This window comes from Cucumis melo, chromosome 6 (assembly GCF_025177605.1).
Source record: "Cucumis melo cultivar AY chromosome 6, USDA_Cmelo_AY_1.0, whole genome shotgun sequence".
Classification (NCBI taxonomy): Eukaryota; Viridiplantae; Streptophyta; class Magnoliopsida; order Cucurbitales; family Cucurbitaceae; genus Cucumis; species Cucumis melo.
The window spans coordinates 10,378,297-10,405,086 of NC_066862.1; the positions used below are offsets into that span (position 1 = coordinate 10,378,297).

The 26,790-nt window shown below is 33.8% G+C and overlaps 1 protein-coding gene across 1 annotated transcript; it reads right to left on the bottom strand.

Moving 5' to 3' along the window:
• Positions 1-1,370: 1,370 nt before the first annotated feature.
• Positions 1,371-2,283, bottom strand: LOC127150089 (uncharacterized). The gene is made up of 3 exons (XM_051086924.1): positions 2,086-2,283; positions 1,819-2,010; positions 1,371-1,745 (listed from the first exon to the last, which is right to left on the bottom strand). The coding sequence occupies exons 1-3, from the start codon at positions 2,266-2,268 to the stop codon at positions 1,398-1,400; spliced, it is 723 nt and encodes a 240-aa protein (XP_050942881.1). The 5' UTR covers positions 2,269-2,283; the 3' UTR covers positions 1,371-1,397.
• Positions 2,284-26,790: the final 24,507 nt, after the last annotated feature.

Sequence of the window (26,790 nt, forward strand, 5' to 3'; positions counted from 1 at the left end):
TTGAAAAGAATCCTTAAAAATAATACTAATTAATTAATAATTAATTTACATAAGTAAGCTTAACTCACCTCGAATAAAGATAGTGTTCGAAGACTTAAGCATTTGTAGTTTGAATTTTTACAACTTTTTGTATAATTCTAAAAGATGTAATTTAAACCGCTGTTTACACCTTTGGATTAAACAAAAGAAAAAGGTTAATCCACTATAAGATAAAAATAAATTTGAATTGATGAGATCTCATTATATTTTATCGAGCAAATTATCGATTTACATAGAAATTGTACTTTATTTAAAAAATGTAAGGTTTTGATAAAATTGTTAAATTTTCACAAAAAAAAAATAAAAAATAAAAATATTTTTTGGTTAGCTAGTGATGGAAATCAATTTTAATTTGGATAGTAATAAATATTGTTTCATTTTAAAAATATATTTGAACTATCAAATGACATTCGTATCGTTACCTTTCAAAGAAAAGAGTTTTTAAATGTTATTAATTCGGAATGGCACACAAACCGTTTGTGCCTGCAACTTATTGCAAGAACTCGAATAAGAAAGAATCATTATGACACTTGCATAAGTGGATAAAGTGATAGTTAAGTCTATCCTCCCACATGTGTTTTGTCATTTGAATCAGCAAGTTTAAGTAATTGCGACTGTACTACAAAATGAAAATCTTTTAGTTCTTTTACTTTTAAATTTCTAAACGTCATGGCTATAATTTTGGATTTGAAAAACTGTTGCTTTGGTGTGTGTAATATTTCATCTGGAAGTTTAATGGGTTTCAGATCTGAAAGATTTTTTTGGTTTTCATCTTCAAAACTACCACTACAAGAGACGGGGTACTCCCGACGCACAAATACGTCGGCGAAAATGCAAAGTACGTCGGGAAAGGATATCCCAACGTACAAAACGGCGTCGGGAAGAACGTCGGGAGAAATGCGTCGCGAGAGGCTTTCCCGATGCCGTACCAAATCGGCGTCGGGAAAACCTTTCCCGACGCCGGGAGATGCGTCGGCATCAACGGCGTCGGGAAAACCTTATTCCCGATGCCGTCTATGCCGACGCATCTCCCGGCGTCGGGAAAACCTGTTTTCCGACGTTTTTTTCCCGACGTAATGAACGTTGGGAAATATTTTTTATATATATTTTTAAATATTTTATTTTTACTTTTTTCCTTATAATATTTTGCTTAAACATTCACAATGATTTTCGGATTGCTCAAAAAAATTTCGCAACGTTTTGGATTAAATTAAAATAAATTAATAAATATACAAACACAAATTAAAAAAATAGAATTAAAATTAATAATACGAATAAGTTGACTACAACAAAATATAGTTCTCAATATAGAAAAAACATAAACATAATGAAAAATCTCCCAACGAGGTACCGCAGAGCTAGGGATCATGTGGTGGTCCCTGTTGTGCACGAGTTAGGTCTTCAATCATCTTTTTCATAGCTTCCACTTGTGAAGCTAATGCTTGGTGATTTCTATCTTGTACTTCAATCCGTTCCAAAGCTTCATGAAGTTTAGCTTGTAATTCAATCTCTTTTTGTGTGGACTGCGAACAAGATGTCGACGAACTGCTTGCACTTGCCGTTCTGCGGGCCTTCGGCTTGGGTCCCCAACCAACGCCTTTTGAGTAGCCTGGTCGTCTACCCAACACCTGATCGCATATCTCATCCTCAGAGAGTGGCTGACTACCCTCTGGGGTAGGCTGGGATTGAAGTTCCAGCATTTGATTCTGCAACAAATTTAAAAATTATGTTAGGTAATGCGCAAAAATATATAATAAAAGTGGATAATATATAACTTACATGCGCATCCTCGACGGCCTGCGATACGAATGTCCCAGCTCGAACGTGTGTTTCCCGGAACAATTCCACACGATCGACCGGCTGCCCTCTTCTTTCAGCGAGCTCATACTGTCGTTGTAGAAACGACTTGGACCCGCTACTATGATTGTAAGGCTGCTTCTGTCTAGCAGCCTTGTTTGTCCGTGATTGCTCCTGCATTAAAACAATTATATTGTTTATTTCTTATACATATTAAAACTTGTTATCATAATTAATCATGACAAATACCTGGAATGCACGGCTGATATAATGGTCGCAGAGGAAGTGCCAATCCTCATCACGTCCAACCAATGCGTTTGGTGGGTTGGCACGAGCCTCCTCCGGGTCGCTGTACTTTTTGAAATGTCTATGACAGTCGGCCCGGAACTCTTTAAAGGTCGTGAGCATCTGATGCTCAACAAACCTGTTCATTGCTTGATCATTGAAATCAAGCACAAACAATCGTTGCACATTACAAACATAACACATTAGATTGGTTAAAGTTAGATATGTTTCAAATGAGATCATATATAAATGTGTAGTGCATTTAATTACCTGGAGGTCGCCCTTGACGTCCTCAATGTATTCTCTCCCAACGTCCGCCCACTTAAGATAGCGGACGGGAAATGTCTTTCGCACGCACACGCCTATCGCCTGGCTGAAGCGAACGGCGTGTGGAGAAATAGGCTTCTCCGCTCTAGGGGCGATCGTCATCGGAATGCGCCCATTTATTGCAACGTGGCGCTCTAACTCCAAGAGTCGAGACTGCGCACGTCTCCTAGGAGTCGGAGTTGTTTGTTGAGAAGAAGACCCTGCTCAATAAATAGACAATAACATATAAAGTTAGAAACCATTCAGGGAATGCTCGTTCATGTATTTTATACAAATCCATAGAATTTTGAGCATGTCGACGTTGGAGCCTCAAATGTTTCCTAATAGAGATGAGTTTAATTTCTGTAAGAACAATATATAACAAATATTTAAAAATTACAAAGATGATGAATATGCTTACTTGCGATACTCTGATATTTCGTCAGCATTATTCAGTATGTACCAATGGAAGAGTCGTTTCTCTTCCTCTGATATAGCACGAACACTTGATGCACCTAAGGGTCGTACTTTCTGCTTGAAAATTTCAAAGTCACCAATTACCTCGTTCTCTATAATGGTATCATCATTTCGCTCATCTCTTGTGAATCGAGTCTCTATACCACGTAGGTAACGTGAACAAAAGGTACTAGATTCATTCATGACATAGCCTTCTGCAATTGACCCCTCAGGACGTGCTTTGTTTCTAACATACTGCTTTAACGTTCGTAGACTCCTTTCAATCGGATACATCCAACTATAAGAAACCGGACCAGTAATCTTCGTTTCATATGGTAAGTGAACGGCAAGGTGCACCATAACGCTAAAAAAGGTAGGTGGAAATATTCTTTCCAACTTACAAAGTATGATTATGATATCTGCTTGCAATCTGTCTAGATCACTTACTCTTATCGTTCGGGCGCACAAGTCACGAAAAAAATTACATAATTCGGTTATAGCAGTGTATACGTTCTTCGGTAAGAATGCTCGAATACCAATTGGTAGCAGTCGATGTAATAAAACATGACAATCATGCGTTTTTAGTCCTGATATTTTCCCCTCTCTTTCATGCACACATCTCGATATATTGGAAACAAATCCATCAGGAAACTTAACTGATTTCAGAAACTTACAAAACTCTACTCGTTCACTGGTAGTCAACGTGTAGCTCGCATGTGGCTTCACCAATCGGTTACCCACTTCTACAAGATGTAAATCCTTTCTTATCTTCAGATCTTGTAAGTCCAACCTAGCATTCGTGGTATCCTTCGTTTTCCCTTCGATGTTCAATAACGTACCAATCAAATTGTCACAAACATTCTTCTCAATGTGCATTACATCAAGTTTGTGACGTAACAAAAGTCTCGACCAATAAGGAAGATTGAAAAAAATACTTTTCTTCGTCCAATTAAGAGCTCTCTTTCTTTTCTTATCCTGTATTGAAGGATGTTTACTCATAACTGGAAATTCCAACTGATCTAGTTGTTCTAATATTTCATGCCCATTCATCACCATAGGAGGAGCCTTACGCTCTACCTTTCCATCGTGTAGCCTACTTCTACGCCACACGTGATTCTGTGGAAGATAGCGTCTATGTCCCATGAAAGATATTCTACCTCGTATCCCGAAGGACGATCTATCACCCATGCATATAGGACATGCCTGATATCCCTTCGTACTCCACCCTGATAGGTCACCATACGCTGGGAAGTCATTAATCGTCTACAACAAGGCTGCGTATAGCTGAAAGAACTGACCTGTAAGAGAGTCATACGTACGCACCCCAAAAGTCCACAAGTCTTTCAATTCCTCAATCAATGGTTGGAGATACACATCAATTTCCCTACCAGGAGATTTAGGACCGGGTATGAGCAATGACATAAAGAAATTTGTCTCTTCCATGGTGGCAAATTGTAAGGAAGTAACACAACAGGCCACATACTGTACGAGGTACTCATTTGACCAAATGGGTTAAACCCATCTGAAGCCAAGCCCAAACGCACGTTTCGTGGATCAGAAGCAAAATCAGGAAATTCAGAATCAAAGTGCTTCCACCCCTCTGCATCAGCTGGATGTCTCAAGACATCATCTGTTTCAACACGTTTGTCCCTATGCCATCCCATGTCAGCAGACCCTTCCTGCGATACAAACAAGCGCTGTAATCTAGGTACCAAAGGAAAGTGGCGCAATACCTTATGCGGAATTTTTTTCCCTCTATTATGATTAACCTTGTACCTAGCCTCGCCACATGTAGGACAATGTTGCAAATCAGCAAACTCTTTCCAATACAATACACAGTCATACTTGCACGCGTGAATAGTCTCGTATCCCAAGCCCAAGTCACGAAGTTTTCATTTTGCTTCATAAAATGAACTAGGAATAGTACTATTACACATTGGAAACGCTGCTCTTAAAAGTTCTAACAACATGTCGAACGACTTGTTACTCCAACCATTTAGAACTTTCACATGCATCAACTTAACCAAAAAATTCAACGACGAAAATTCAGAACAACCGGGGTACAACTCATTACGTGCTTGATTCAATAAGTCCTGAAATATATTATTTGTTGTATCTTCATCTATATTTACCCCAACATTCATCGCCATTTCATCTTCCAAACGAAATTCCTCTATTTCCTCTTCATGTTCAATAGGGGCTTGTAAAATAATTAAGCATACCAAAGATATCACCTTCATTAAATTGTGTACTACTAGTTCCTTCATTAAAAGGATTACTACTAGTTCCTTCCTCAAAGTTTTCTGTACCTCTATAGCTTAATGACTCTCCATGATACACCCATTCTGTGTAGTAGGGGGATATTCCTATAGTCAGCAGATGTCGTTCCACACCCTCTAATGAGCTCCAATTTAAATTCAAACATCTCTTGCATGGACACCTCAATCGTCCGTAAGCATCAACGTGAAATTTGACAAGTTCTAAAAATTGGGTCACTCCATGTCTATACTCAAGGGATAACTTATTTCTAAGTTTCATCCAACCCTTATCCATAACTGCAGGATAGCCAACACAACCTAATTATTAACAACAAAATACTTCAAAATATCTTCGCATCCTACAAACCCCTCCAAACTACAAAGGCTACCATAACTGCAGGATAGCCAACACAACCTAATTATTAACAACAAAATACTTCAAGCTATCCTAACTACCATCCCTTGATACCAGCAAATTCAAAACAAAAAAGGCTACCATAACTGTAGGATAGCCATCCCAAACATAAACAAATTCAAAACAAAAAAGCTACCATAACTGCAGGATAGCCATCTGAAATCAACAATAAAAATATTCAACACAAACAGGCTACCATAACTGCAGGATAGCCAAAACAAATCTTAACACACATATTACATTCCCAATTCAATTTAACTATTAACTCCCCTCCCCCCCCCCCCCCTCCAATTTCAATTTTCAATTCAACTATAAATTCCCCTCCCCCCCCCCCCCCTCCAATTTTAATTTTCAATTTAACTAACCCCCTCCCTCCAATTCAATTTTAAATTTAACTATACATCCCCCCTAATTCAATTTAACTATTAACCACCCTCCCCCCCTCCAATTTCAATTTTAAATTTAACTATACATCCCCCCTAATTCAATTTAACTATTAACCACCCTCCCCCCCTCCAATTTCAATTTTCAATTTTCAATTCAAATATAAACCCCCCTCCCAATTCAATTTTCAATTTAACAATAAACCCCCTCCCCCAATTCAACCCCCATTCAATTTTATTCAATTTTCTAAAACAAAAATCCTAAACCATTCAAATTTCAAATTTCAATTCAACCACAAATTACACACACTCTATACAAAAATACATTTAACAAACAAAAATTTATTCCAAAAGAAAATCCTAAACTAATTTTCATAAAAAAAAACCCTAAACTAATTTTCATAAAAAAAAAAACCCTAAAACATAAACTTAAACTAAATAAATTTACATATTTCACTTACCTAAAGTGGTAGACGGCGGCGAGGAACAACGACGAGGGCGGTCGGCGACGGACGGCGGCGGAACAAAAAGAAATTTGAACGACGGCGACTCTTCTCCTTTCTTTTTCTCCTCCTCTCGGTTTCGGTTCTGTAATTCACAGAACTGAAACGAATTTAAAGGGGATTTCCCGACGCAGTGACGTGGCGTCGGGAAATCCCTCAAAATGCATCGGGAAAAGGGGAATTCCCGATGCTCATTAAACCCCTTTTCCCGACGTTTCATGCGGCGTCGGGAAAAACCCCTATTCCCGACGCCGCTCCCGACGCCGTGAACAGTGCGTCGAGAAAAACCCCTTTTCCCGACGTATTCTTGCCGACGCCTTCGTGGTGCGTCGGGAAAGATGGTTTTCCCGACGCATCTTCCGACGCATTGTTGAGGGCGTCGGGAAAGCCCTTATTCCCGACGTTCTTTATGCCGTTCCCGACGTTCTTTATGTCGACGTGCTCTTCGGCGTCGGGAATGCTCCATTTTCTTGTAGTGTACATGCTCGTTTTCCTTAATCTATGTATTCTTCTTTTTCATCATCTTCTTCTAATGCTTTTTCTCAATGGTTTTGAATTAATTTCTCTCCTGATTTCATCCTTCTTATGAGTATTTGTTGAAAGTGAGTGATGTGTGTGTTAAATTTGGGGAACAACTAACATAAATATATGTTTTATACTGAGAACATGTCGAATTTGCTTTAATTTTCAAGGTAGTGGTCTTTACGACAAAATGTTCTAGATTTGGAATTAATGATGAACAACTATTCTTATAGTTAATATAGTTTTCTGATTCATACACCAATCTTGATAACATACAATCAAATTGTTTTGAGACAATAAGAAAGAGTATGGTGAGAGTGCAAACAACTGAGAAAATTATCTTCTCAACTAACCATCCAACAACCCTAACGCCCTCCTTACAAAAGGGTTCCCAATGTCCTTACGCTCACCGCGCATAACATATTATTAATTGATGGATGTTAGTCTTACAAATTTCCAAAATGTGTTTTGATGTCAAAATTCAAATAGAAAAATAAATGTACATAAGAATCTTCACGTGACAACAACAATAAATTTATAATTTTAAAAGAGATCAGAGCATCTGAAAATTACACAAAGAATAATAATTATGATTCCAAAGTGAGTTAAAATGAGGAAGAATTAAAAAATATTAAATTATAGATGAAGTTGAAGTTAGCTGATAGAAAATTATAAGGATGTATTTCTAGAGAGAATGATATAAATTTATTTTATTTCCTCGTAGAATTAGGATGATGAGATAGATATTTCTTTATCTTACATCATCTGTTCTAATTGAAACAATAATCAGTTGATGCATTATTATTTATTTGATTTTCAAGTTTACTTTATCATAGATTTATCTTTTCTAATCTTTCCCGACATTTGACCCATATGTAACAAAATGTATCATTAATTTTTCCCAAGGGTAAGGTTTCTTTTCTAAGAAAAATAAAATTGGGTAGGCCAACAATATATATATATATATATATATATATATATATATATATTAAAATCCAATTGTTTTGGCATTAATATATGATATATGGTCCACCAGGCTTCAACCCATATGGCTTAATTAATTTGTTTGTTTCTTCAAACTCTCTAATTTGATCAACAATATGAAATTCCCAAAAGTGACACTATAAAATACAAATTAATGAAAATTAGGAAACATCTAGAGTATTTTTTTAACCATGGAAGAATCATGGACTCATACCCTCATTTTATTTATTTATTAAAACTTAAATAAAACCTACTACGTACACTATGCTTTTGGGCAAAGGTGACATCACAATCACAAACCCTTGTGTTAGTCAAATTGGGTGGCCAATATATAGGTCCTACATAATGTAACTTCCGTTAACCAAATTTTGTGGATTGATTAATTAATATCACCAATTTGCTTTTTCTATAATCCCTTAGAATACATTGTCGAGAATAGTAGTTGCAACTATACATTTAAACTTTCTGGTGTTAATATTGTGTTCTCAATTTTTTATATCAATTAGAATTGAGGCTTTAAACTTAACATAATTATAAAATTTGTAATAATGGTATACATTCTAGGAATGAGCATTTAATGTTCAATTTATACCATTATTGTAGAGTCATGAGGATTTAATTTTTACAACAAAAAATTTGATGGTGTAATTGTAACTACCGTTATATTTTAGCGATGATTTTTGTAAAAAAAATTTTCCAATTAAGTAATATGAATCATTTGGTTTTTATCTAAGCTGAAATTAATTTACTTTTTGTTCGTTTAAATATAGTTTAGTTGATTCTAATATGTCAAAGTGAATTCTTAGGGGTCATTTGTTTCACGAGTATCCTAGATTTTTATGAAATGAACATATGGATTATCGTGTTTGTTTTGCGATATTTTAAGATGCTATGACATCTAGAGATTTTTGGAAATTCTAGCATGCTCTTATGGAGGGCATGTCGAGAATTTTGGATGCCCTCCTAAAATATGAGTTTTTCATATTCTCAAGTTAAAGGCAACACCATATTTCCTTTCTGTCCTTACTTCAATATTAGTTTTAAAGATATTTCAAATTTATAAAACATATGGTATAAATTCAAATTACGTTAGAACAATTGTAAATTAATAGAATATAATCGTAAGGCCAACTCTTAGACGTATTACGTAAATTTAAGATCTTTCTAAGTAGAAATTCTGTGAAACAAACACAATTATCAAATATTCTCATATATATGCGAGTATATTCCTACAAAACAAACATAACATTATAAAGATTTCAGACATCTCAATCATTTTGAGCATCAAAGATTTTGTTTGTCTATGTTTCCTAAAAACAAATGACTCCTTAAAGTATGATGGTATCTGCAACTATGCTCACAAATTTTCTTTTATAAAAATTGAGCATCAAACTTATATAAGAGTTAAAATTAAACTCTCAAACTTGCACATTTTAAAAATTGTAACAATCATATACGATTGAGGATACAAATATCGTAAGTCTAATAAGAGCCTTATATGATGCTTCATTTTTTATAATTAAAAGGTTGAAAGTGTGACCAAAAGAACCATTATATTTTAAATGTTGTTTTTGCTTTTCTTGTACATTAATATGAGATATGGTTTTTTTGGTTAATTTACATATAAATCATGTAACAAAACCTCTAAATATTTACGGTCCGTATAACAAAATAAAAGAAGTCTATGAAGTACGATTATTTTTTCATAAATTCCATATATGCTTTTGTTGGTTTTGAATATTGCGAGATGAGAGTTGTGTACTTCTTCACTTATTCTTTTTTTTTTTTCTTTGTGGTTTATTCATCTCCTCTTCCAAATTTTCTTTCTTCGGTCGTTTAGAGTATAAGATAGATCGTTTAGATCTAGCCCCTATTTCATTTATTTCATCGTCTTTGGTAAAATTTCTAAATTGTTTAGAAAATTAGTAAAAAAATGTTAAAAAAAGAATTATGTACCGTTGCATTTACAAACGATTGTGTCCCAAAATTTAAACGATTGTGTATATTGTATTATATGACTGTTAGATTTGAAGTTTTTCACGATCATTTACATTGGACTATATGATTGCTTACCATAACCAACAAGATTGCTTACCATAATCAATACGATCATTTATCATGATCAATACGACCATTTACCATAGTTAACACGATTGTTTAAAGTATATTATTTCATTACACGATCGTCTATTCTTATATTTGTGATTAGATTATATCATACGATTGTTTATGTTTAAAGTTTTCTCGCCATCATTTAGAGTTTATTAGTTGATCGTTTAAATTTCAAACCTTTTCTTTTATAGTTTAAAATGAACTATACGATCGTGTATAATAATATAAACCATCGTTTAAATTGCAGCATACGATCGTTTAGAAGAAGATTACTCGCGCCGATCAATCCCATGTATACTGGTATAATTTTTGTATTTCACATTGTGGGTCTGTGAACATTTTCTTTCTTCAAAATTGTTGGGGTAAATATTTTATTGGTTGGTTATATTTTAAAAAAAATTCTTATTTTTTATAATTAGCTAATTTAGTTTCGTTAAATTAAAGTGAGTGAGTTAATTAAGATATATCGAACTCAATTGTAAACAAATTGAAATACATTAAGCTATTATAATTATTTAATGTCTTAATTTATTGGATTAAACCATGAGTTAGATTTTTTTAAGAAAAAAAATAACTTCACGTGACTATGTTCCGATTATTTATCTAATTTGCAAATGAACTACTGACGTCCTTCAAAAAAATAGATTGTTGAATTCATCTTTTCTTTTATTGAGAAAAACAAAAAAACAAAGAACAAACTTTGTAAAGCGCAAAAAACGGCCCCTCAAAGTGAGCATTGGGAAGAAAATATAATTTTAAATTATTATTATTTTTATTATTTTAAATTTAGAATTGTTACTATTGAAATAGTTGTTTAAATGATGTGAAATTTAAATAAAGTGACAACATTTTAAATATTCTAAAACTTATTCTACGTTATGCAGCTCTCTTGTTGTGGTCTTGGTACCTTTTTTTAGAACATGGTAGACTTTTGAATTTGATGCAAATATTCTCATTCTAGTATATGTTCAAACATTATGAGTGAATAAAAAAATAATCCCCATAGACCACATTGATAGTGTTACCCGAATAGTACGAGTCAAATATGCTAAAAACCATAACATTTCAACAACACATTGATATTGGTTTTTTTATTTTGAGGTTACGACTTCCAATTCTTCATTCTATTTGTTGTTTGCATCATAAGAATTTCGTTCAATGTAACGTAATCACAAAGTTTTCCAATTGTTGTTCCTATTTTCTTGTACATGTTGGAAGTGAATCAATTCGATAATTCGATGTTCACTACAAGAAATCTGGCCTTTAATGTCGGTTTAAAACCGACATTAAAGGCCTTTAATGTCACTTGGCGACCGACATCTTTGCGAGCGTTATTAAAGGGCTTTAATGTCGGTTGGGCTTTAATGTCGGTTTATAACCGACATTAAAGACATCTTTAATGTCGGTTATAAACCGACATTAAAGGCCTTCAATGTCGGTTATAAACCGACATCTTTGAAGGTGTTATTAAAGGCCTTTAATGTCGGTTCATCTTTAATGTCGGTGGATAACCGACATTAAATATATCTTTAATGTCGCTTATGATACATCTTTAATGTCGCTTTTCCACCGACATTAAAGATGTCTTTAATTTTTTTTAACCGACATTAAAGCTGTCTTTAATGTCGTTTTGAAACCGACATTAACGATGTCTTTAATGTCGTTTTTTTCAAATTTATTTTTATTAAATCCTTGCATTATTGTCCATTTTGTATGACACCAAATAGTTAAAAATGAAATCTTTTACTTGTACATATACAAAATGAAATCTTAATAATGTGTACATTTATATACAACTTGGATCCAAACACAGAAATTATGAAGCTTAATTATTACACTGATCATCTTTTGAAAAAAAAGAAAGAAAAAGAATATATTGAGAGAGCAATAACTAAAACTGCAACTAATAGCAAACTAGAACGCTTCACAAATGACTAACTTCAAGATCTTGTCACAAAGATGAGGGTCTGGCTAATTGTACTCACTTGCAACCATTTCTTCTATTGCAGTCATTTGTTTAGTGATAACTCCCTGTAAAAGACATCAAGATGGTTGAATTGATAACTAACAATGTTAAGACCTAGTTGTTAGTAGAAATATCAAAATATCAAAATGAGGATGATATGATAGTTCCAAACAAAGGCAAGATTTTGTTAACTTCCCATGAACAAATTGTTATCAACTTTCTATTCATGCCTGATCGACGATTGACCTCCATTGACCTTTTTGCCCCTTCTTTGATATGTAACTTGAATTGGTAGCCAAACATATTCTACCCGTGGTATATGAATTAATGTAACTATCAAGTAACTACAACTCTACAAGTAACTACAACTCTACAAGAAACTATAATTGGGAATTGAACTCAGACTCAACAACTTCATTGACTTAGAATAAAACATAACAGTAGCAGAAAAATGGGGCCAAGAACCTAAGAAAAGTTCTTGAGAGGTTCTGAACTAAAACTCAGCAAACACGGGCAAAAGCGGTGTTCATGGAAAGTGCTCGTGTATATTAAAAATATTGACATACACATCTATAAACATTATATATATTGAAAATATTAAAATATCACTGGAGGCTACAATCAAAGGTTTTTTATAAGATAAAGGAATAGCTCCAACCAATTCATGACAAAATATACAGAGAATTCAAACGCAGATGTAAATAACTTACTTGAGGATAAAGATCACAAGTTCCCATCTCCTTAACAGCTAAAGGCAATCTCTCTCCATCAGTAACCTATGAAGCAAAAAAAGCACACAACTAAGGCCACACCAGAAACAATTTAATGATCAATAAAAGGTTACAAATAAAACCAGAATGCATAATTCATGAAATCTAAATACCAAGGTATATAAATTTAAAATGAAATAGCAACTTGTCAAAATTGCTACTTTATGGCAGAGCTTGTCGATTTTTAAACAGTGCATGCTTATTTACCTCTCAACCTCTTCTTTATTATTTATAAAATGTGCTATTTATTATTTATATCTTTTCTTGTGCAATCGAGAAGCTAACCAAACAACATAGAGGAAGTACATTCATATCACTGAGTTGTAATTTTCCACAGCCTGCCTGATCGATTCCACCATTGATTTCTTGTGGTCCCTTCCTTTCTTCTTTGTTTTTGATAAAGTAACTGCATTTATCCCACTAACAATTAGTTAAAAGACTCAAAACACTAATCTGCATCGGACTAAGTCTCATATTTTTCCTCTTTCTTTTCAAGTTAAAAACCACACGAGTTTGACACTGAATACTACCACCACAAGTCATTTAACTTCTTCAACTGCCTCATACTTTTCACAAGAAACTGCCTCATACAAATTAACCCATAATATAACTAACTCTTTAACCCATAATCAACAAGAACCTTGAATGAAAAGAACAAAATTTTAGCATCTTCCTACAGCTAAAGCAAGTCATCAAGTTCTCCTAGGTTCACTGCTATTTGGTTTCTGTTTAACAACATTAACCAGCCTACTAAGTATATTTTTTTAGAAATTAATCACAGGAAACAAACACTATAACTTTAGACATGTCCCGTGTGTTGTAAGCAACTCTATATTTGCACATAGATAGAAACTTTCAACTCACCCACCTCCTGGCAACACCTATACTAAAAAGTAAAATTATTCTTCCCTCATATTTGATAACATAAACTATCTTCTAGAGCACACTAAAGCCTCTCCTACCATCAAGGGAAGCAAGCTTGACGCTCACAAAATGTCATATTTGTAATAAGTATTAGTTCAAGAAGTGGATAGCAAATGACCTACTGGCTACTCCTTATCAGGATGCCTCTACAAATTCCTCACTCTTAAAGTATTTGCACAAGAAACACATCAAATATAGTCAATAGAACTTTGAAAGGCCTTAGATGAACAATACAAAGCTTAAGCAAGAAAGAGAAAAACTATTTTGTAAATCTGAATTACAAGGAAAGTTGATATAAACATGAAGAAATATCGACTATAGTAACCTTGTCAGAAAGAAGCAACTAGTGGAATATTTCTCCATAAGTGATGATAAGATGTCAAAACCATCCCAAGCCTAAACCAAACCTAGCCTAAGAAATACCAAATATCTTCTTGGGTGTAAAAAAATTTGGTCAGAAACTTAGAAACTAGAAAACTTATCATTGCCACAGAGTAAAATGAAGGAAAAAAAGCTATCTATTTTTAACAAGAAACAAATTTCATCAGAGGTGTCTCATGAAAATAGCAATCAAAAAGATATACTTAGTTGTGTGCATGCTAAGGGTATTCATATATTTTTACATTCAGGTCCTATTACATAATGTAACACCACAAATGCCGGTGCATTTGCAGCCAAGCTAGTGAACTAAGCACTTCAGAATGAACTTCCCCTCATATAGCAAATACACACACACACACACAAAAACCCATCTTTCAAATACAACTTTTGCAGTGACAACTTCCCCTAACATATTAAACTAACCTCTCCTTTAACCAGATGAGCTAAATCCTACTTCTCTAAGCATTGAAAACAAGAAAGATAGAACAAACCAACAAAAAAAAAACACACACACACAAAATAACGAAACGGATTCAACTTCTTGCAGCAGGAAACAATGCACATATAAGTCCAAGAGGAGTAAGCAATGTTTACTGTAAAGGAACTTTATGTTCAACCGCTACATATAAAATGACTCATTCTATAGTAAGCTACAGCAAGTATCCCTGTGATATTGTCCAAGCAGGATAGTACCAAACAGCGTAAGAGAAGTAAGCAAAAAGGACTAAAAGATGTTGATTTTTTTAGCAACATATACCAAATCATTATTTTTTTTGTCAACTCATCCATCATTCAATTGTTTTCTAGTTTTCTAGTGTCTTTTGTACATACCACATATAATATTTTCTTACACTTTAGAAGAAAGAAAGTCAAGAGATACCCACTTGGTGAAAAAAAAAAGAAAAAAAAAAAAGAACTGAATTCGATCAATGAAAATTATTCAAACACTTACAAAGGAATGAAGTAAAATTTTAGAAAACAAATTTAGTCGTAAATCAAAGAGTATAGTTTAGAACTCCTATCTATATCGACTACATTTCTTAAGCTAAACACCTAAGAAATCATGGAGTTCATAGATCAAACAACTATTCATATATATACAGTCAAATAATCCAACCGTTTTTGTGTTTGAAGATGATCAAAAACTCATGGATATGTTCGGAGAATTACGATTATCATGAAAATTAATAAAAAATAATTAATCTAAATATTGAATTTAGTAGTAGAACCTATTGAGCGGCTTAGAATGGAGGTAATGCTTTGCTCACGGTGTTGAGATTTGCCCAGAATCCGACGAGGTCTTGCCGGTATGGAAGGTACGAACGTCTCCTATCTCCTTCCTTCAACATTCTGTTCCTCATGAAAAACAATTCATGCGCCGATGATGCTTTTTCCAATAGGAAAGTTGGAAAAACAATCGTAAAACGTTGGAAAAACGTTCGTAAAACAATCCATACGAACGTCTCCAATAGGAAAGCTCAGCAGTTGCGTTCAGTTCCATAAAAGAATAAACCTAAAAGAAAGCTCAGCAATTTCCAGAGTTAAGGGAACATATGTATATATTAAACCTAAAAGGATAAAACCACACTCAAGTGCTTTAACATAAAAGAAAATCCCTAACCTCGGATGAAACTATGTTCTCCAATTTTGTACGGAAGAAAAAAAGGGATTGAAGTATTGAAAATGAGATTTCACAGCAAGAACGAGAAGAAAGAACATCGATGAAGTCGTGAAAGAGTGGGAAAAGCTTTTTAGCAGCTAGTGGTCGACGAAAGGGCTAGGAACGGTGGTAGCGAGGGCTGGGCACGAACGCGCAAACGTGAGGAATGAGGACTGTGAACAGACAACGAACGAGCACAATAGTAACAGACGTGGCGATGGCTGGACACAAGGGACGACGATTGTGTGCGCGGTGACTATTCGTCGGAGAAGAGGTTGAAAATGAGATTGAGAAGAGATGGAAGAAATTGATAAGGAGAGGGAAGAAATCGTGTGGCGAGGGATCGTGAGAAATAAAAGAGTAAAGTAAGAGAGAAGGTATTTAAGTTTTTTAAAAATAAAAAAAAATTAACTATACCTTTAATGTCGGTTTTAAACCGACATTAAAGCTCTCTCTTTAATGTCGGTTTTAAACCGACATTAAACATCCGCATTTCAAAAAGCGACATTAAAGCTCCATTTTCATTTTTTCCAACCGACATTAAAGGGCATATTTCTTCTAGTGGTTGTATTTTTTTTTTTAAAGAATGTGATGCTTTTTTTATTTAGTACAATCAAAATAGAATAATATATACATTATCAGTGTCTATCATTAATAAATTTAAATTTTTGTTATGTTTTGTAAATATTTTAGTTCATTTTGTTAGTAAAAACGTTTTTTTTTTATAAATAATGGTTTTTTTTACCCAAGCTATAAGAGAACTTTTTTTAAATGACAAAACTATGAAAAAATATTTACGAATATAATAAAATTTCACTTTAATAAACTCAAATAGATAATTGATACTACAATAGACTCAAATAGATATTTATTAGTGTTTATCACATTACTTATTTGTTTGAGTTTATTATATTACAAATAAAAAAGTAAAACTATGCTATATATTTAAAGACATTTATTAAAAAACAATGCTATTAGTTTTGTTTTTAAGAAACGATAATGCTATTAATTATATTTGGTTTTAAGTTTTAATCAACATAGGGATCAATGATCATGACAAAATTATTTTCAAGATATTGGTTTTTTTTTTCTCAAAATACAACCAACTTATTTAAATCTGATCTTCATATATTAATTACCACTTAGCTAAAAGTGCAATGACATAAACACAACCGACACATATTCAAATAATAATAACAACAATAATGTAACCTAAGCACTATTATATAGTACAATTAATATTGAATCAACCACTCATCAAAACTTAATTTTACGTGTTCAAACAAACCACCTCATAAGAGCCTTTGTCTGCCTCACATTCCCTCAAGGAATTCAAACTTATATTTTTAAATACAAGTTCTATTTTTGTTGGTCCAAAATTGCTTTTACCGTCAAATTGGAAAATGTCAAAATAAAAATTATGTTGAAATAAGAGTGTCCATCATAAATTACAAAAATTACATGAGATACGATGGTAGTTGTAATTATCCTCTCAATCTTTTAATTCTAAGAATTTAATCCTCAAACTTATACAATAATCATATTAACTTGATTTTTGAAGGATAGAAATTGAACACTCAAATTCATGCAATTGTTACAATTTCTACAATTACGTAAGTTTGAGAGTTTGATTTTAACATGTTAGAGTGTTAGAATTTTTAACCCTAACATGTAAAGTTACCCATATATAAGTTTATTTCTTTTCTCCTTCCTTCTCAACATATTTGGTCCACAGTTGAAACAAAAACATGTCTTTTGACCTTTGTAAAAGGAAAACAGGAAACATGTGGCCCTAATTCAATGGGGGTATTAATAAATGTATGGACCAATTGCAATTAGCAATGCTTCAAAGTAATTCATTTGGCATTTACTAGTGATGGGGCAACCAACAATGTTTACACCCACAAGAGTCTTTTTCAATAATATTGTTCACAAAGAATCTTAGCTTAGCCTCATGGGTCTCTTTAAAAAAATTGAAATATAATTTCATTCGAAAATTTCAATTTTAACTCTTAAATTTTTAAAAGTCTAATTTTGTTCGTACCGACAATTCACGATTGATATTTTTTTAAAGAAATCTTATAATTTACTAACTATGTACAGGGTGAAATTAATATATATTTTTATGTATTATATTTTATTGCAGAGAATTATTAATTATGATTGTTTATCCAATTTTTAGAAAGTATAACTTAAAAAAATTACAAATAGAGAGGTTAAAGTTGATCAAATATTACCACACCATTTAACACGCTTTAAAATATATGGATCAAAACGACATTGAAATTCAAAAAAATATTTTCTTTTTTATTGTATTTTATTTCATAAATGGGTGAACAACATTTTTTTAAGGGCTAATAAATGTTTCAAAATTCTAAACAAATTTGTTTTTATAAGAATAAAAACAAAATATGAGTATCACAAGACAAAACCAACGTAAACCATTGGGGTAAAAGAAGGGTGAAAAGAATAGGACTCCCATGACTCTTGGTTTCTCCAATGCCTTTTTTTTCTCAGTGATATGCACCAAAGCATTGTAGAAATGACGAGGGTGAGAGATATCAGTGATCCTCGTCTCTCAGACCTCTTTCTTTGGTCTCCTCAACAACAATAATAAGATTTGAACTTCAACTTTCAACAATTTCACAACTTCTAAAACCAATCATAATCAACAATCAAGTTTGAGATGTCACAATCGATAAATTGTCTTTGTTTTATTACATAACAAAACGAAAAGTTTATACATAGATCAAACGAGAAATATTTTAAGATAAGAAAATTATTACTTGATTCGACTAACCTTGAGACATAGTTCAAATTAAATAATTGTTAACGTATAATATTATCAACAATAAGCCAGAAGTACTTGTTCAAATTCATACTTGTACTCAGTATGTGTTATTTTAATAAAAATATAAATCAAAACTGAAATGATGATACTTGTGTGAAAGAAGAAAAAAAAAAGAATTAAAAATAGTACTATATTTTTGTCGAAATACAATGTGCATCATGTAAGTATTTATGTAAAATTCGCAAAAAAAAATCATTTGTGGTATGCCACTTTCCAATTAATTAGTCTTGCATGAATTCACAAAATTTAATAAAGTAAAATACTTGAATACACATTAGGAGATGTCTCATCCCTATGTCGTCCAACTTAGTTGTCTAATTAAATTTTGCCACATCACAAACACATTTTTTCAAATTGATTAATTATTATTTATTAGGATGTAAATTAAGGGCTTGGTGCAACTTTGTAAATTGGAGGATGCCTTGTTAATATTGAATATTATTGCATAATAATATGTTGGACGCATCCAACTTCATGCATCTATTTCAATCATAAAAGATAAAATATACATAACATACAAAAATACCATTTTTTAAAAAGAAAAGTTTGTCACGTGGCAACTTGAGATAAGACATGTAAGCAGGTGCACGAGACAAGTTGCATAAAAATATGTGCAACCTAAAGAATACATTTAGTTTTTTCTTTAATTATTTATTGATAATTAAATACTAAGTTATACTTTATTGCATTTCATTTCAAACTATATATACTTTCGATCATATATTTTTAGTTATTGTACTTAAATAAACTTTAAATTTATTCCATCATAAATTTAATTGAAATTGAGTAAATAATAACAATAGTTTTCATACAATGAAATATACTAGATAGGTCACTCACTTCATAAATTGGTGTTAAATAACTCGAAATCTTTACGTTTATCGAAAAACTCTATCTTTTCATCTTTATTTTTATATTTACCAATAAATTAATTTCACAACTTTGCACTCTAAACACAAACTTCCTAACTTCAAACTCTATAATTAAATTTGATGTCCTACATATCTCCTATATTAATATATATTTTTGCAATTTGTAATGAAACTACTAATATTACTAATTTAAAGATCTATCAGAAGTATATGGATCAAAATTGAACATTTATGAGCGTTTGGACTAAGTAGAGAAGTCTAGAAGTATAGAGTCGATAAATATGGGGGTCGTCTCTCTACTAATTAATAAACATTATGTTATACTTTATAATGTCTTATATCCTAAACTATAGGAGTAAACAACTCCTTAGAGTTTGCTATTTCATCGTTTGGTTCATTACACTCCCTTAAAATATAAGTAGAACAAACATCAATGTAGGAGATCAAAATGGTATTTTCAATTCACGTCCATTATTTTATTTGGTGTAATGTATGCACAGCAATGTCTATCCTTTGTCTCACTTGTTTTCTCCCATAGGCACATGTGAGATCTCTATTTTTATTTTATAAATTATAACTTTCAAGGTTTTCCATTATAATTTTAATTATAATTTGACAGAAATGACAATAATTACAAATTTAAGTTGAAAAATGGGCAAAACTTATTGATTATTATAAGAAATCTTTTACCATACTATTTATTCATTGACACATTTTCCCATTCTTGGCTTTGAAAAAAATGAAACAAAGAACTTAACATACATTTTTCAAAAGAGAGAAAAAAAAAAGGACATATCATATTGTGAAAACGAGGCACGACGAAAACACAAATATCGAAAATACGATATTATAATAAATGAAATAAAATATATAAATAATATAAATTAATTAATTAAGAAAATTAAAAAAATCTATATCCACTAACTCCAATTTATTTGAAATTTTAGTCAATGTGTGTCACCTTACAAACCTACCAAAAATCTCTATTTATAGGCAAAGTAACAAGTCCGTGATGGATCTAATAGACACTAGTGACGCATGGACAAAAAATGGGTTAGTTATAATTTGACACTTGGTAATAGACAATAAGGATGGACATCTATTTAACACATATATCATAATATCTACGATACTCCCCCTTAGATGTCCATTACTTATATAAAATATTACTCGTCAAAATCTTACTAGAAAAAAACTCAATGCATTACAAAAAATATGAGTTTCTATGTAGTTGGGTATAGCCAAATTGAGGTTGGAGGGTGAAAAAATTATCATAAGTGCAAAGAAAGCGCGATTTTTGGCGCGAAAAGACGAAATTTTTCGGATTTGAAGAATTTATGACAGTTTTTAAGTGTCATAAATCTATGACAACTTTTAAATGTGATTGAATATAAATAATAAAATTATAAGCATTTATTTCCTTTCCTCTCTCATACACTTTTTCCAAATTTCCAAATACCCATGAAAATCCCAATCTTCTTTTTCCCATTCTCTATAAAGATATTTCCTCTTCTTTCCTAATTTTCCTTTCATTTCTCTCTTCATTCCCACATTTCCTTTCCTCTCTCATTCCCACATTTTTTCCCTTTCCTCTTCCCTTCCCCACAAAATTTCCACGATTCTCAACTGCACACCTAAGCTCCCACCGCTGCACGCCCGAGGTAGAGCTGAGTGCTGGAATAGAGAGAATGGAAGATGAGATTGCAGTGGTCGGTGGATCAACTGAGGGATAGCTTTTGCCGACAGTATACCCTAGAACAGCTATTCACGGAAGAAGAAGATACACAACATGCATAGATGTACTTGTCCATGGATGGGAATGATAATCTGAAAGAGCCGAAGTGGTTTTCTTCACAGATATTTCGAGTGATTTGATGGAAGAAAGGTTTGTGATAGAGTGAGAGTGAGTGTGATGGTTTTTTTTTTTTTTGGGTTGGTTTGATGTTGTGAGCGAAATTAACAAGGATTGCAAGTATGGCGATGAAGATGTTCGTGGGACAGGAGAGATTTGCAACAGTTCTTCTGATGAGACTGACTGAAACAGTGATATTGTGGCTTTTTTAAGATAAAGCTTTTTGGGAAGAGGTTGAAGAAGGGTCTCGCCCGCCTCGCCCATTGGGCCCTTCGACCTTCAGCAAGTAAGTTCTTGACAACAAATAAACTGAGGTCTAACCTCTATTTGAATAGATCTATTTTATATAAAAAATTACCAAAATTAAATTATCTCTATTAAAATTGTTGGATCTGTTTATGTTTAACCTCCAATTTTGGTTTTTTTTCTCTTCAATGTAATCCCAAACCTGAGCTGAATTGGAGTTCAAGTTTGATCTTTCACGGTGGTTTCAGTTGGAGACTTTGTGGCTTCTTCAATCTTCAAGTCAATTTCGGTTCTAATTCAGTCCTTCACCGTTCGAATTTCGTTTTCCGATCTTATTTCTACTTTCGAGTTGGGTTTTTAGTTCTTGTGGACAATAGTTTTTAGTTCTTGGGTTTTTAGTTCTCTATGTAATTATGTTGAATTGCAGCTGAGGATTGTTTACTTATGGTGTATAGCTAGATGTTGCTATATCACGTTGAAGATTGTTTTGTAAATGTTATTTACTTTTTGTTTTTTCTTTTCATTCTTTGTTATCAGACTGATGGTAGTGTTCCAAATACACTAGTTATTGCAAATTGTGAAGTTGTGAGGCCTAGAGTTGCAACTGCAGAGTACATCTTTAAGGTGATTGATCAATTTCAAAGTCCAAAACCACTGTTTGCCGACTAAAAATTATAACTTGGTCCCTTCTTTTTCAGTTTTCTTCATTTTCTTAATTATAACTTGTGTTTGTTATGTAAAAATAAAATCTAGAAATTTAAACTTGATGAATATGATTGGCTAAAGAGAAGTTTATGTTCCTTGGTTTGTTATTCATTTGTTATAATTAATAGTAAAGTTAGATATTGTTATTGGTTGCATATGTTTCCTCTGTGCTTCTAAAAAATGTTTGGTTTGGCTTTCATGTTGACAATAAGATATTGCTTTGCAATAGGTGCTAACTCAACAACGCCTTTGTCCATTCCCTAAGGTACCGTAACTCAAAAACGCATTTTAACTATTTTGTGATTTTTTTAAAGGTATATTGATAATTTGGTAAAATATATTGATGGTTTTGTGAAATATATTATTGGCTATGTGAAGAAGCATTTTGGTAGCTTACAATGTCTTGGTGTATTTTGGTTCAGATTGTGGAATCCAAGTTTGTATTTAAAGTCGAGATCATCCAAGATTATTGAGTTCCAAGCTTGATGTCTAGCTATTACTTTAGTTTTGAGGACATTCATTCCCTTGCCAAGATTTTTAGTTCTTTTATCCTTTAATGTGTGTAATTTTTATGGTATATCATATGTAGTTAAGGTAGAATTTACTTCTCTTGCTAAGGTAGAATTTGAATTTTTTATCAAAGAAGAAAAGATATATTTGGGTTTAATTGATTTCAAGTAGTTACTTGCTTCAAACAGTGAAATTCAGTGACTGTGTTCTTTCTTCTAGGCTAGGAACGAACACCTAACTTTATTTGTGTTAGAGATGATTTAGTTTCACGTCAAAATCTATTCATTCTAAATCACATCATAATTGAGATTTATTATAAAACCTTTTAGATTTGTTTTAAGACGAGACTGTCTTTTCTTAGACTAACAATTTTGGTTTTGAACCCGCTTTCTTTTGGTTGAGTGTGAAGGCTTTTATTAATCAATGCATGTGGTAGAAAATTCTATTATAATAAATATTTAGCATGTAGTCATGTAATTTATTGAATTCCAGTTTTTAAGACATTACAATATTTATCCGGTATGAATTTTCATTAGTATTTAACCTCATATGATATAGGTGCATTATTTCTGAAACCTTCAAAGAGATTTTAGCTTTACAAAAAGTAAGTCTTATATACTTAGGCTTTCTTCATATTAAACATAAAATTTCTTCTTTAAATTGATTCTTTCACTGCCTAACTATTTTTTTTCTTAGATTATGTTGAAGTAAGAAGGATAATCATTGAAAAATTATATTGCATATTACTTTGAAGTGTTGGGACTAGGAAAATTTTGTAGGGTTGGTAGCAAAATTTTGTTGATTTATAGGCCTTTTTGTAGGGTTGGTAGCAAAATTTTGGTTGAAATGAACTTATTTAAATAGCTTGTTGGTACTAAAACATGTATGTTTATTCTATCATTATTGTAACGACCCAACTTTCCGGACTAAGCTGAGGTCACTACCAAATACCAAAACTCGACCATTCAACATAAAATTTAAAACGGACCAGTTACGATTCATTAAAACATTAGAAACCTTACAAAAGACAGTTTCGGGCCCTATTTTAAATAAATCAAAAAGTCACAAAATAAAAAATATCAAGTCACCAGTTCGAAATCACAAGTCAAAATATTCTGACAAAAATACATAGCGGAAGCGATAAGAAAACCAGACGCGTCCATATGGCCTTCACGCATCCTTCCTGCCTCTCGTCGGTCTGCCCCTCGCTGTGCCCCTACCTGAAAAGTTAAAGAAGAAAAAGGGTGAGTATAAACATACCCAGTAAGGGACCCACTACTGGGCCCGTTAGGGGACAACAGTTAACTTCCTATTCGGGGGTACCCTACATATCAGTCTAGTGCTCCCGAAGGATGCACATATCAGTCTAGTGCTCCCGAAGGATGCACATATCAGTCTAGTGCTCCCGAAGGATGCACATATCAGTCTAGTGCCCCCGAAGGATGCACATATCAGTCTAGTGCTCCCGAAGGACGCACATATCAGTCTAGTGCTCCCGAAGGACGCACATATCAGTCTAGTGCTCCCGAAGGACGCACATATCAGTCTAGTGCTCCCGAAGGATGCACATATCAGTCTTGTGCTCCCGAAGGATGCACATATCAGTCTAGTGCTCCCGAAGGATGCACATATCCGTAAGGCACACTACCCCATAGATGAAGCTAACCGTTACCCCTCAGTCCAAACTAAACTGTCTACATCAATCACATCCCAACGGCATTCATATCACAGTCCCGCCATAGGCTTTATCAGTCAGATAGTATAAGTTTAAACATCTACACCCTCAGTTGCTATATGCATTACCGATTCGCTCACCAATAGGGAAAACCCTAGGTCCAATCGACTAACCAACCAAAACCGGACTCACGGTCCATCCCCGTCCAAATTCCATGAACCACATCCAGACCAGTGTCTTACTACATACTGAACCGTAACTTTAGGGTTCATCAACATAAATTCTCAATCCACAAATAGCAGTCACAGTATATTTTCATCAGACAAAATATAGTATCAGTACTTAACAGTCAACTTGCATACAGATATTCAGTACAGCCACTAACGTGTAATCCCCTGTGGATTACTACGGTTTTAGCCTGGACTCAGGGTCCAGTAGTAGGAAAAACCCTTACCTGATACTCGGTTATGCCCCTCGATTGAATCCACGCTCAACAGATCAACCTAAACGAAAACACAACGGTTTTAGTTGATGACGTTAGTAGCAGTTGTTTTAAAAGGTTATCCGTTGACTTACCCAAGGAAAGGAAACTATCTCCAACCAGGTCTGCCGCGGAACCCGAGAACTTAAGCGTCAACTCTGTACTACCTTCAAGGGAGAAAAGTAGGGCCACATCTTAATCCAACATTCAAACTCGAATCGGACGAGGTAACATTAGGGAATTCATCAAAAACAATCCTTACCGAAGACTCACCGTGAACCGAAGTGGAGGAAAGAAGGCTTAGGTGGCTCGGCTCGGCTCGGCTCAGCTCGGCTCGGCTCGGCTCGGCTCGGCTCGGCTTGGCTTGGTTCGGCTCGCGGCTCGGCTTGGTTCGGCTCGCGGCTCGGCTCACTCGGCTCGCGGCTCGGCTTGGTTCGGCTGGCGGCTCGGCTCACTCGGCTCGCGGCTCGGCTTGGTTCGGCTCGCGGCTCGGCTCACTCGGCTCGCGGCTCGGCTTGGGTTCGGCTCGCGGCTCGGCTCACTCGGCTCGCGGCTCGGCTTGGTTCGGCTGGCGGCTCGGCTCACTCGGCTCGCGGCTCGGCTTGGTTCACGCGGCTCGCTCGGCTCGGCTGGAAACGGTTTCGGGTCGGGTCAGCTTGGAACCGGGTCGGGTTGGCTTGGAACCGATTTAATCTTCACACTCCCGGCGGCGGAACGCGGCGGCGATGGCAGAGATGTTTTGCCCGGTTTCTTTCGTCGACGACGGTAATACGACGGCTGACGTTTTACCACCAAGGCAGAAACGGCCGACGGCTGGCCGTGCACGCGGAACTGAGAAGAAGGGTAGTCGGGGACGGCCGTCGCTGATGCCTCCCGCCGGTGATGTGCGAACACCGAAGTGGACGGCCGACGAAAACGCGCGGGCGACGTCTGAGTGCCGGATGAAGAAGCCGAAGAGAAGAAGAAGGCGAAGGAGAAGAGAAGATGGATGGCTCGGGTGGCGGTGGCGCGGCGTGAGGAAGGAGAAGGCGGAAGAGAAAAGAGAAAATTTCGACCGGGGGGGGGGGGTAGGCGCCACGCCAAGCGATAAGTTAGGGTTTTCTTTTTTTTTTTCTTATATATATATATATATTAAATTAAATAATAATAATAATAATAATATTCAATAATAATAATAATAATAATAATATAATTAATAATAATAATAATGTAATAATATTAATATATTAATAATATTAATATTAAATAAATAATAATTTATTATTATGTAATAATAATGTTTATTGTTTTAGAAATAATAATATTTCTATAATATTAATTAATAATAATAATTTTAATATTAATATTATAACAAATAAAATAAATATTAATAATAATAATATAATTAATGTTATATTATCATTATATCACTTGCACTTTACATAAAACGAGAAAAATTTTACCTTAAATTTTCGGAGCGTTACAATTATACCCTTTACCAACAATTGTATAAATATTACAAAGTGTATGTTAACGTATATATATTAAAGCCTTGACTGTTTGTTTCCATACGAGTGTGTTGTATAGTACTTTGTGCTTAAACTAGTCTGTGTAATGGCAGGGTGACAAGAAAAACAGGGACTGTAAAAGAAATAGGGCAAGAAACTAATGTAATAGTAGAGGAGTATATGACATTTCAATTAAAAAAAAAACTGTCAAGGAAAATGTATTCTTAACAGTCAATTAAAGTCAAGCTAGGTGAAATGATGACAATTAGTCATTGTCATAAAATATAAACAATGACATTTATTATCTATCAACAAAAGATATGTGACATTTATTTTCTGTCATGAAAAAC